The 12734-nt window shown below is 36.8% G+C and overlaps 1 protein-coding gene across 8 annotated transcripts in view; it reads right to left on the reverse strand.

The window, feature by feature from the left end:
• SNAP91 (synaptosome associated protein 91) overlaps positions 1-12734 on the reverse strand; it is a 70979-nt gene that overhangs the window by 39429 nt on the left and 18816 nt on the right. For all 8 annotated transcript variants that reach the window (XM_032183842.1, XM_032183843.1, XM_032183845.1 and 5 more), the window contains exons 3-9: positions 10291-10433; positions 9192-9267; positions 7763-7865; positions 5603-5696; positions 4208-4319; positions 2635-2741; positions 1297-1338 (exon numbers count right to left, since the gene is read on the reverse strand). In XM_032183842.1, coding sequence (XP_032039733.1) covers positions 1297-1338; positions 2635-2741; positions 4208-4319; positions 5603-5696; positions 7763-7865; positions 9192-9267; positions 10291-10433 — 677 coding nt within the window. The remainder of the gene's footprint in view (positions 1-1296; positions 1339-2634; positions 2742-4207; positions 4320-5602; positions 5697-7762; positions 7866-9191; positions 9268-10290; positions 10434-12734) is intronic.

Genomic DNA, 12734 nt, shown 5'->3' on the forward strand with positions numbered 1-12734 from the left:
AGGAATTTAGGTATATCATTGATATTTTAGCTTTGTTACCTGAAATTATTATTACATATAATTATATATTAGATGTTGAAATTCATCTTTATTTATTTCTCACTGAAATACACTGCCTAGATCTTGTTCACAATCTCTAGAGAATGTTGCGGATTAGCTTCAGCAAGTAAGTCCCAAACAGCAGCCTGTGGAAGAACAGTTATGCTGGACTATTTGAGATTTAGGTTTGCTATCAGATATCACATGTAGCAGTTGAGTTAAGGTTTGACTAGATGATCTTAGAGGTCTTTTCCAAGAGAACCCATTAAGTACCAAGTTGGCTGAATGTCCTACTTCAGTTACTTCAGAACAGAGTATGGTATTCCATACACTACTACAATTCTGTTTCCTCAGCCGAAAACTTTGAGCAGAATTTATGGATTTCAGATGCTACAGGGCTATAAACATTAACAGTCTCCGTCTTCATATCATGTCTGAGTTTCAGACTTATTATCTGGCTCTTCTAACCACGAGAACCAACACTCTGATGCTGATTTATACCAGGTTTTCAAGTGGCTTTACAAAACTTCATAGTCATAGGTTATTATCACTTAAGATTTACAACTGCTAAACTGCTTTGGGTTGCTCTTCTGTTCCTATTTTATTGGCATTGAAACTACCACAAGTCCAAAGTCTTCTGTATGAATCCTCTCCTCCAAGTAAATATCCTTTTCACATTAAACACAGAGCCAGGCACTCAAGCCTGTTTGCAAAGTATATTGTAAAAGTGCCAGCACAATAGGTTTTAAGCAATAGCAGCACTGGTGAATTCCAATGTTCAAGTTTTATTACATACGGACACAATTCAGCAATCAAATCATGACTTCTGCATTTAAACTTAGAGTTTAATGTACCTAGACCAACACAGTAGTGCTATCACTGCTCTGAATTTCATCTCTGGTCCAAGAAAGTGTCAGGATGAGATTATGAAGCAAGTCACAACACAATATCTATGCTGTCTGTTGTCAAAGACAAAATTGCTCTGCAGGCAGTGAGAGTCTGTTCTTTAGCAAGGAAAGAGCAGCACAGTTCACCCTCCAGCTGCAGGTTGGAAGCCATCATGAAAGACATTAATCTAGTTGTATCAGTATTCATAAAGAGCTTCTGGCAGTTCTTGTCTTATTTACAAATTGGGAGGGCTTTAAAATATTTTGTGGTGTGAATTTCTACAAACATTTAGACTCCTGGTATACTTATTAATTACTAAACATTTATTACACAGATCCAAAAAGACCACAAGAGAGGCTTGAGGCTTACCTGTGTAAGATCAGGGATATCACCTTTGTCAATTCCAACTTGCTGTGGATTTTTAAGAAAGGAGGTAAAATGTAAGCATATTGTTCCATGGCAGCAGGCATTCATTTTGACTACAACAGTGGCACACTCATCAACCTACAATGTTTTTTGTCTTTAAAAAAAAGACTACCAAGCTAGTATGTGCAGATGCCCACTTTTTTCCAGTAGCTATTCCATTACCTTCAACAACTTGCAGCAGTCTCTTTCTTCCGCCCTGGTAAAGTTCATACCCCCTACTGCAAATCAGGTAGGGCTTTCCAGACATGTATCCTTGTCTCAGAGGGCAGCATCAATGAACTGCCAAACATGTATTACTCAAAAGATACTTGACTATCCTAACAAAGTTTTCTTCTGAAATTCATCCAATGAGAAGGTCCTACAAGACACTGCTTACAAAATGTTAATGCTGTTTTTCTACCCTTCTCTCCTAGTGTTTCAAAGCAAGATGAGGTGTCAGTCTGCAATCTTTTGTTAGTCATCCTGTTGTTTAAATATGGCTCTTCAAAGTGCCTGTTGGTTTAGGTTTTGCAAAAGAGCAAGCTTCACTGCAGCTACTAATCCTGAAGTACAGGCAATGTAATCCCTGTCGTGTAAAGCTGACCTACAGGTGCTTGAAGTACTTCTCAAAGATCTGAAGTCTTCGTGCCACCACTCTCTCCACAGTGACATCAGACATTACATGCCACTCAGCAGTCTAGCAGGCTCCTTCATAAATAGTTAAACTAGCAAAGAAACAAATATTTTATTCAACTCATTACTTCTGCCCTTTATAATGAAGCATGAAACAAGGAAAGTGTGCATCTTGTGCCAAGGAGCCAACTACCACAAATAAGAACCCAGCAAAAGAGTTAACTAACCATGTAATATTTGTATTATCCACAGAAGAGAATGATAACTAGAATGAAAATCAGGAAATTTTTGCTTTGCAGTAACTTATAGTTGGCTGCAAAGGCTTAACAAGGAGACTTATAAATTTTTTATTCTTATTCTTATGTTCAAGCCTGCCCTAGAAACATAGATTTTGCACTTCCATGAAATACTGCTGTGGTTGCAGTCATGTCATCCATTACATTACCAGGAAAGTTGAGGCTGGCTGCACAGTAGAGACATATGGAAAGCCTACACAGGGCTTACTAGTTCAAGAAGAGCTGAATAAGCAGATCCAATCATTTCTATACTGCCTCACATTTATGTACAGTGAGTCAGTTGCTTAACAAGTACAATTAATATTTTATATTGATGCTAAAATATTCACGAAATACTAAAGTGCCAGACTCCAGAAGACTGGAAGTCACTTACCTCTGCAACTTTAAGAAACTCTGATACTCTGGTCATTCGAGTAAGAAATCGTTTGTAGATTTCAAGAGCATCTTTACATTGTCCCTTTTTCATTTCAAAAAATTTCTCTAGAGAAATAATTTGGCAAATTTCAGTTAAGGTATCTTACATTAGGTCTGTATTCATCAGCAACTCTAGTTTTCAGGAAAACCATATTTCAAGAATATTGCACTTCATTAACATTTCTCTACCTGGACACCAATCTAGTGGCGTTCCTAGTCCTTAGTAGAACTCAGAAGTTGGACCTGCTGGGAAGCCTAAGAATTATATAGACTGGAAAACTGCACCTCAAGCAGCCACAACATTGTGTGAGATGTAAACCAGGTTTTTAAAGACAAATAATGAACATACAAAGTAGCTACCAACCTTAAAATTAAAAGTATTTAAAGATACTTAAACATATATTAATATATTTCCTCTCCCAAGCTGTCTTCATTCCACCATAGAACAGTACATGTTCCTACTCAAGTAATTCCCTTAAGTTGGTTAGTGTCTGTTAACAAGCACAACTGCCACATATTTCAACCTGAACTCACACTTTAAGTAGCAGTAGACACTGAAATCTCAATTCAATCGTTATGCCCAACACATTTGTATCTGCTCCATCAGCTTTCCATGCCTATAGTTTCAATCAAAATACCTGGGACTTACTTTTATGATGTATCATTATGAAATAACATTACAACAAGGATACAAGACCAGCATTTGAGCTTCATCTGTTTGCTTTTTCAGTCTTTGCAACTTCTTATTTTCCTCCTTTTCTAGTTTCAGCCAGACTTTTAGGACAGTCATGACGGCCAAGTAATCTGAGTTTCTATTTTTATAGACCAGCTGAAGTGCTCAAAGGTTTTAATAGTTGAACCTTATTTTCTACAAGGTCAGTTCTATTTTCTATAGTATAAGGCAGCTCCTGGTTTGGGGATTCATAACAAAGCCACCTGCGGAGATTGCTTAAGGTGTGTTATGTTATTGATCACACCTAGTTTTCTGAGCTTCAGAACATGCTTGCAGCCTTGCACAAACATTGCAGGTTGGCTGTAAGGAAGTTTCTGGGATAAGACCCAGCTTTGGCCATCAGAATCTTATTCAGGAACATATTACTTCATATAAGGCATATAGTATATTTACATAGCATATTTAACAGAAAGATGAATCTGGACATTTTTAAAGAAATCAAACAGCAATAGCTGCTTTGCTAAACTTGTTGGACATATTACGCAGGTTCACACAGCACTGTATGTTTCTTTAAGCATAGTGCTTAGTCATCAGTATCTTTAAACCATAAAATTTTAAGAACATATGGAAATCCAGCCTCAGATGAACACTAATGTATGAGGTTAAGGCTTAAAGTCTTGTCTCACTTCTCACTTCAGAATAGAATAGTCAAAAACAATGTATTGTCTATACGAAAGTTACACATACACACACCACAAAGAAGAAAAAAAAAAAAAAAAAAAGGAAAAAAGTGAAGCAGATCTAAAACTCCTTTTTCACTTGCTCGTGGTATGTGAAATATAGACACTGGTTTACTTACCTAATAAGTTAATAACCCCATCATTGTAGCAAGCAAAAAGTTTGATAAGATCTTTAAACAGAAGCATGAATGCAGCATTTATGACACCATTTGTCAGTTCATTTGGATGAACCTACAAATAAAATACCAATTAGTTACAACAAATTTATCGAATGCAATCAGCATCTTTACTTTATACCAGCTACCTGGTGCTGTTATTGATGGAATCAAGTACTGAATACAAATTTTCACACATGCACGCGCACACACACACACACACACACACACACACAATAAACAAAGTCTTTTTCTGTTTCAGTTAGGAGATGACAGTTTGCTTTTTTATTTCCAACTACTCCAGAACAAACCACTACAGCAGAAGAGTATCCCCAACAACAGTAAATGTCTTAGTCTTGATTTCTTCACAAAGAGGTGGAAAGCAAGGACACTTAACAAAGCTTTAATAAAGCTGGACAAAAGGAGTGAGTTCATAGCATTGTTTAAAAAAAGCCTCAGTGGCCTAGTAGGTAATACTGTTAGGTTAATGAAGTGAAGACTCTTCCAGTTCTCAGGTTAACTTGGGCAGAAAATTGCTTGTTTATTAAAAGATCTCTTTTGTTAAAAAGAAGGAAAAGTAGAGGGAAAAAAGGCTTCCAAGACAATTATCACAATTCCTAAGTCATTTAAGTAACAAAAACACATTAGTCAAACCATGTGCTACTAAAGGCTTTCCCCTGAAAGCTGTAGTGGGCCCTGTCTTCCATCTAGGAATGAGTCCTTCCACCCATCAAGAACAGAAAAAATTCAAGACTGATTCTTCAAAGATGTCTTTGCAATATTACTCTGTACTTCCAACTGATCCAAATGATTTTTATCCTTAAAGCAGATAAATAATACCACCAACATTAATAACATTATAGATAAATTGAAGACACGTTGCTATGAATAGACTAGATTAAAGTTTAGTCAATTCACATAGAGCTGAAAACGAGGTGAAAGTTTTAAGGAAGCAAAACAATACTTGAGGAGTTTAAAGGGCCTCCCCTTAAAAAGAAGCTGGTTACCAAAAGACAGAAAAAAAAAAAAAAAAAAAGATTCTTAAATCTCATTTTGTTCCACTTTTTCCTCTCATCGATGGAAAACATGCATCACTCCATGCTCTGAGTCAACCTTCCTCAACAGCCCTCATTTCCCATTCTGTTACCCTACAAGAAAATCCACATTTGCGCATTTCATACATACAGAAAAGTGCCATCTTTTACCGCACTGTACCTCAGTGAGACACCAAAAAATGAAAGTTTTTCCAAATAATGGGAAGATCTGTAAAATATTACCTATAAGGTGAAATATGTTATTTACAGTGCAGCATTTTAAATCACTGCTTAGTGTTAATGCTGGGTCAGCTTCAATACATACATCAAATTCAAGTAGTGCATCAATTTGTTCCTGTAGTATTGGCATACTCTTCAGTAGCTTTTCAGGAGCCATTGTCCTCATTACCCCATCAGCTCTGCAAGAGGGAATACAGATCAGAAGCCATGGCATTCTCTCTCTCTCTCTCCCCCCAAACTGATTTACTATCTAAATTTAAGCTTAACCCATTTCAAATTGTTGGAGTACTGCCTGATTCTCCTGCCTCCCTCAATATCACAAGAGCTGGCATGGAAAGCACTTCATCCAGCCACCACCCCTGACAGCAGGTGAAGAAGAGTTTTTATGTCAGTGATGAATGCAAGAGATTGATCTTTTTGTGGAAAGAAGACAGAGAGTTTGAATGACTTGACAAGAAATACTATTGCAGAAGGGCTTAGAGTCTTTGTACATTAACTTTTTTATGAATAACTAATGACAACTCATTGCTGAGAGTGTTTTTTAATGACATGTCTATGGTCACTGAAGACAAAAAAAAAAAAAAAAAAAGACAACTCTATAGATTGTGGGTGGTTTCCTTTTTTTTCCATAAAGTGCCACAATACATGCATGTCAATACCTTAAATCAGGGCAGCCTTTGCTAAGAGCTTCTTACCATAGGACACTTTCCTCTCTGTTCTTGGGTACTAATTAATTCCATTATTTCTTCATAATGCTATCACTGACTTTGAACTGCCTTAACAGTCCTGACCTTTATTCCAATGGGATCATCTAGTAGTTATGGACATGTAGCGTTTCTTATTTGCAGCCCACAGTAGTTTTCATGCATAACCATTTTTCTCTCTGAATATCACAAACCCACTCAACAGCCATCATATATTGACCCATTCTGGCCACTGACAGGTATGGTATCTCCTATTCAGGTAGGCATACCACCGTTTACACTTATTTTATGCTATACTCTTAGGCACTTTATTTTGAGAATCAGAAATAATGTGTACAGAAGGGCTTTGCAGCAACACATAGCAAGGCAGAAATTGAAGGAAGCCCAGCAACCCAAACTTACATTTATATAACTTAAAGTGTTTGAAGGCACCATGTGACAAAGGGAACTTAAGATGTAGGACAACTGTGCTCTGCTGGATCAAAGCCTTCCTGGAATATCAATCCATCTAGCTACTAACTTTATGTCAAAAACTTATAAGTGATTCATATTCCAGACGGAATCAAAGGATTACTCTGATTCCTGTTACTGGAATAGCATCCAGCTACACTACAAAACTGTTACAGTAGGCCCTACATTGTCTAGCAGTTTGAGATAGCCTGAGATGAAAACCTAGAATTGATGTCTGTGTTAGCAGAATCCAAAGCAGAATACAAAGCTGCAGAATATACCAAAACTCCCAGAACGATCTCATATGTAACTCATCATTAGAAAGGACAACTTTAACATGCAGTCACTATATAGCAACTATACCTTCAGTGGGTGTTAAGCCACTTACAGTATAGTTAATGCTTCAACAGATAATCAGTTGAAGTCAGTATAGTTATACTATCGTTATAGTACAGTCGATACTACAGTATAGTTAATGCTTCAAGAGATAATCTAGTGCTATGGAAGACCCAGTTAAGAGACCAAAAAATGTTCTGAGAAATACCAAGATGCTATTATGAGCACAGTTAAATTTTTTTTTTTTTTTAAACACAACCTTTGTGGCAAACAAAAACACAAGTTTACAGCTTTGTTCTGTTCAGTTTATAACTGTTTGCTAAGTTGCCTCCTAAGAACTTCAGGTGTTCACTTGATTTTCCCTCATAATTTGACATCTTTGTTATGGAAAGTGTCTGGAGTAATGAAACATCCTAAATATAGATTAAGAGCATTTCCTTCCACAAATTCTAAAACACAGCTTCCTTGCAGCACAATTCATTAAGAGTCAGATTTAATACCTAGAACTAAAAGCTCCCGTTCTTCAAGGCACGTTAAATTAGTCTTCAATATTTGGCTTAGTACCCACAGTCTTTCCTCTTCATCTTGTGTAATTTTAACCAATTATAAATACCTAAGAAATCCAACTGTTTTGGTGTTTCATTGTGGCTAATAAAAGAATTGTCATTAAGAAAATAAAATTAAGAATAATGCCATAAATAGTTTTTTTATGGGTCTGGCAACCCAATCAGTCTACATCTCTAAACTTTGCTTACCCTTTCTTCACTCTTGCAAAATCAAATGCCATTTGTCTGTAGGAAAATGCTTTTTCATTCAAGTATCTGCTATATCGCCTTATAAAGGTGGACATGTCATAACCTGAAAAAAAAAAAAAAAAAAAAAAAAAAAAAAAAACAGGTACATGTTTTACATTTAATTTGTATGCTTGTTTGGAGGTTCTTTAGTAAACAGTAACATACAGTCAGCATACCCTACAATATACAACTCCACATACAGAACTGGCATCAGAAGACATCTTTCTGCCTCTGAAAAAAATACGGCAGTGCAGCATTGAATCAATCTACTACTGCTCTTTACTACCAACAGTTGTATCCAATGCACCAATGGCAGGATTCCTGTGGAAACCTACTAGTGGCTCCTACAGAGTTACATGGTAACGTGGATTGGTGGTGAAATTAGTTACCCCTCTCTGTAAACATGAAAAATGCCAATTTAACAGAAAGAATATACTTAACTGTTATATGGCTTCTATGATTGATTTCAAATTACAACTGCCATTTTTCTACATACATCAGTCCCGCAAGTTCTTACATGGACCCTCAAAATTCCCCCAACTAGATTTACTAGAAGAAAGAAATTATGTCAGCATTCACAAATATTGGTGAAGTTGTTACACCAGAGATATTCAAGGCAAGCAGCCTCGAACTTCAGTAGTCTTTAAGTCTATAAAATTTCTGAACAGTTAGAATTACACTCTGTTTTTTTCATTCAGTGTTGCTTCTTCTAAGTTACTGAAATGTATGCAGAATGCAACTGATTATCCTCTTTGTTATGGGTCCTTTTTTGCTACCTTCCTTAAAATCCACGTCCCTCAACTTAGTCATCAACTGTATTTTTACTTAATATCTCTCTATGCTAAGCATTACTGCCAACTCAGGCTTATTACTACCATCTTCTGATGATTCATTATCTATGACACTGATCTGTTATCTACAAAACCAATGTAAGTTTAGAGAGATCAGCAAAGTACACAAAAGCATGCATGGAACAGAATTCACATTTGCCAAATACCAGTATTTTTGAACATGCAAATCATGTTTTGCTTGGAGAAACAGAGGTTTAATATTATGGGGGATTTCTTCCTGCCCTGTGTAACTATTTCTAAAAGACACTTAAGTCTTTTCGGTTTCACATGCCTCCAACAAGAGATGAAGTAACATGGCATTACTTTATTTTGCCCACTAGAAGATTTCACTAATACACCTTTCATTTTGCAGGAACTGAGAAACATTGTTGTGAAAGTATCCAGGAGTTCCCATTTCACTTGAGATCCTGTATTAAGTAGTTATAAAAATGTGCTACTGAATCATTTTTATATTATTAACTTCTTATGAATGGAGAAGCAAATTAACAATAGTATCTTATTTAGGATCTTACTAAGGTAATAGGCATGAGTAGGCTTACCATGAGATCCACTTTTGTCCAGAAAATTGCTGAGGTTGAACAATGTGTTTCTAGATGCCAGATACTGAATGAATCTCTGCAACACAAAGTTATTTCTTATCACAGGCTATATCTGAAGATTTTGTACCTCCTAGCACGAAGACTACTAGTCTAGCTCCAGTATACACACATGAAAACCCAGATTTTTTTCACAGCCTACTATACTTTCCTCAAAACCTTTTTCATCCATTCAGATTAATTATGTTTAGCCTAAATCTCTTCTAAATATCTTAATGCACACATAAAAACAAATTCTGTACAAAATATTGATCAGAATGAAGGAGCAGTAAGACCAGCTAATTCTCAGAGATTTGAGAAAGCATAAGATTTATTTGCTTGCAAAGCAGCATATTCAGGCGAGTCCCAGACTTATTGATCCACCAGGCTTAGGCCCTCAGCTTGGCAGAAACCGATTTTAATAACTAGTAGGCCCCACATTGAATACCAGGACTAACAGACTGAAATGATCATTGAACACAAATCAGAGTGTTGGCTCAAAGTTGGAACATAAAAACAGGATGGGAAAAAGCTTACGCTGCAGCAAATGTTTTATATATTGCTATGGAGGAAATGTTTTACGGTCATACTAGAGCACTGTGGTGGTATCATCAAACAACAATTTTGACTCTCTAGCTTAATGTCTTCAAAGCCACAAAACGCCATTAATATCATAACCAGTCACCATGCACATTCAATGTACAGAGTGAGATGGGCCATCAAGGATGCTAAAACTCTCAGAGCTTCTCTTTAGATTTTATTCATCACTGACAGAAGTCTCAGGTACTCTTTAATGCTGCATCACCCTTTCTTCAGATAGTCCACAAATTCTGTGACCATATTGAAAGAGGCTGCTGCTTGCTCTTAACAGTATATGTAATATAAAAAAAGATACAGATAATCAGCGGCTGTTTTACAAACAAAGTAAGTTTGGAAGTTTGTTTCTCATAAATAATAATTCTTGCTCTTTTTTTTTTTTTTTTTTTTTTTTTTTTCTCTCTCAGGTCCTTACTGGTTCAGAGAGATGCCTTTGCACTACAAACATTTTCAGCTTTATGCTTACCTCATTGCCATGAACCATTAGATGATGTGTGGTAACTAAGGCTTTGAATACAACCACCCAGCTACTATTTGTTGCTCGCTCAAAAAGCGTATCAGCCATCTGAGGAATATTCACATTTGTTTCATTAGTTGCTTGGATCAAGTCTGTAGGAGAGACAAAAGGAAGGTTTTAGGTGCTACAAATATGACAAAAAAGTCTGCAGCATGCCCAGCATCTCAGCCTACAAGGCTACAGGTCATAGTTGTGATGAATAGCAAGTTCAGCACTTAAGCTCTACATTTAAAATATATATTATATACATCTCTGAAGTTATAGCAGTACATGCTGACAAAAACACTGATCTCTCCTACCCAAAAATACTAGCTTTCCAACAATTCTTTCCTGAGCTATGCCCTAACCCTTCTCCATCTTCAGCCCAGGTGACTGTAGAGTACGCGATGCCATGTGACTACTGCTTGCAGATTTTCAAGTTAATTGTGACAGTTCATTGTCTCTGGATTAGATTAATAAGTATTATCAAATTCTTCACTTACAGACAGTACAGCAAGCTCACTAAACCCAGACCCATTAGGAAAAAGATGTATCACCAGAAACTGAAACTCTAGCCATCTCAGAGGTTAGATTTTCATCAACATGCTACAGCACACCTCCTAGAGTCTTTACAGAACTAGAGAGCAGAAGAGTGCATTCAGGAGTGCATTAATACCTCTTCAACTTTAGGAAAGGAAGGAAAGATAGACATTAGCTTCTACTGAAGCATGAGTCCTGAAATTAAGATAAATACTTTAACAATAGTAGTAGAGCCACTATCCCACCTCTACTGAAAGGACCTTTAATTTACTACACCTATTACATACAGATACTTGATAGGTATCTGGCAATGACTTCCTACAAATTATTACCTAGATTTTGTGATGAAGTTGGAAACTGCATACCACAACTGCATGACTAAAACCTTTGTGATACCATACACAGCCCTGACTTCATGCAACACAAACGGCACAAAACAAAGACCTAATTGTAGAGCTGAAACTTAACCTTTGAAGACCTAAGTAAAAGAAGTTAAAAATTAAAAAGTTTGACTCCTAGACTAATCCGTATCTCTGTTACTAATGAAAATGGTCATCTTTTGATTTTCCTGAGTAACCACTGTTAATAATCTCCCACATATTTCTCCCTCCCCTGCACCCGACTAGAAACGTTCATTTCACTATTCAAGTAATTCAGTAACAACAGATACCCTAAAGGTAGGCGTGCTATTCTGTGACTGATCCTTGTACACCTAAACTATGTGCACTTGATGCAAACACTATAGTAGTTCAGTTCACCAGGTCAGCAGGGTTTCCACTTGCTTTCCCTCCCGAGCACAACCTTATATAACAGAGGACATTAATGCTGCTAAGAGCAGAACGCCAAGGTTCAGGCTGCTGTGAAACTACCAAAACTGCTTCTGCAGGGCAAGAAAAGTCCAGAGGACACTTCAGCCAAAACAGACTGAGTTGTGTCAGCTATTGAGAACCACCTTTTGTGATCCAATACCCACTCTGCAGTACTAGAAACATTCAGAAGTTTAGTAATTCTTCTTGAAGCTTTGGCAAATGATTTTTTTTTTAACTTCTGTTAAACAGACTCCTTTAGATAGTAGAAACTTATAGCTCAGTCAGAAGCCTAGGAAAACCATAGTACTTGTGTTTAAAATTGTCTTTTTGAATGGGCATAAAAGTTGCAAGTTGTCTTCAGTTTCCTGCTGTCAGTGGAATGACCTGTTTAGAGCTACAGAGAAACCAAGTTTAATTTTTAAGTGTTTCCTTTTATTTTTTTTGGTGTTTTTTGTTTGTTTGGAACACCTTCTGAAATGCGTGGTTAACTTCTGTAGTCTCAGCAATACTACCCTTGAAGGAAGCTGTTCTCCAGACTAAGTATTGCAGTAGTAAAGTCATACTATTGAATGACAGCAATTCAAGCTCACAGAGTTCTAACAATTCTCCTTGATCTTGCTGTAAAAACAGGAAAATCTTTTATTCTGCAATGCTGATTAATGAATTATAGAAGATTTCCATCAGTAAAAGCCTTGATATAAACCAAAAGCAGCTTGCTAGCTCTTTACCACTTTCAGAGGTTTTGCTTCAGAAAATAGCTTTTGCCCTTAGCGTAAGGGAAAAAGGCATCAAATTTGCAAGCTCTCAGTCTTAAGTTGCAGTACATAGCTCACTACAGAAAAGAGGTGGTATAAGTTGTATATTCTGTCTGTGGGTGTTAGATAATGAAACCTAAGAGCAGTCAACCCACAGTAATGCTGGCATGGCAGGCTGGAAAGCACGATTCATATACACTGCTGCAGCACTGCTTATAAAAACACTAAGTCATTTCTGATCCACTCTGAATCGCTGGAGGGTATGGCATCTGAGTCTGCAGCTCAAAATGTTTTAGGACATGAGTAATTA

Source organism: Aythya fuligula, chromosome 3 (assembly GCF_009819795.1).
Source record: "Aythya fuligula isolate bAytFul2 chromosome 3, bAytFul2.pri, whole genome shotgun sequence".
Classification (NCBI taxonomy): domain Eukaryota; kingdom Metazoa; phylum Chordata; class Aves; order Anseriformes; family Anatidae; genus Aythya; species Aythya fuligula.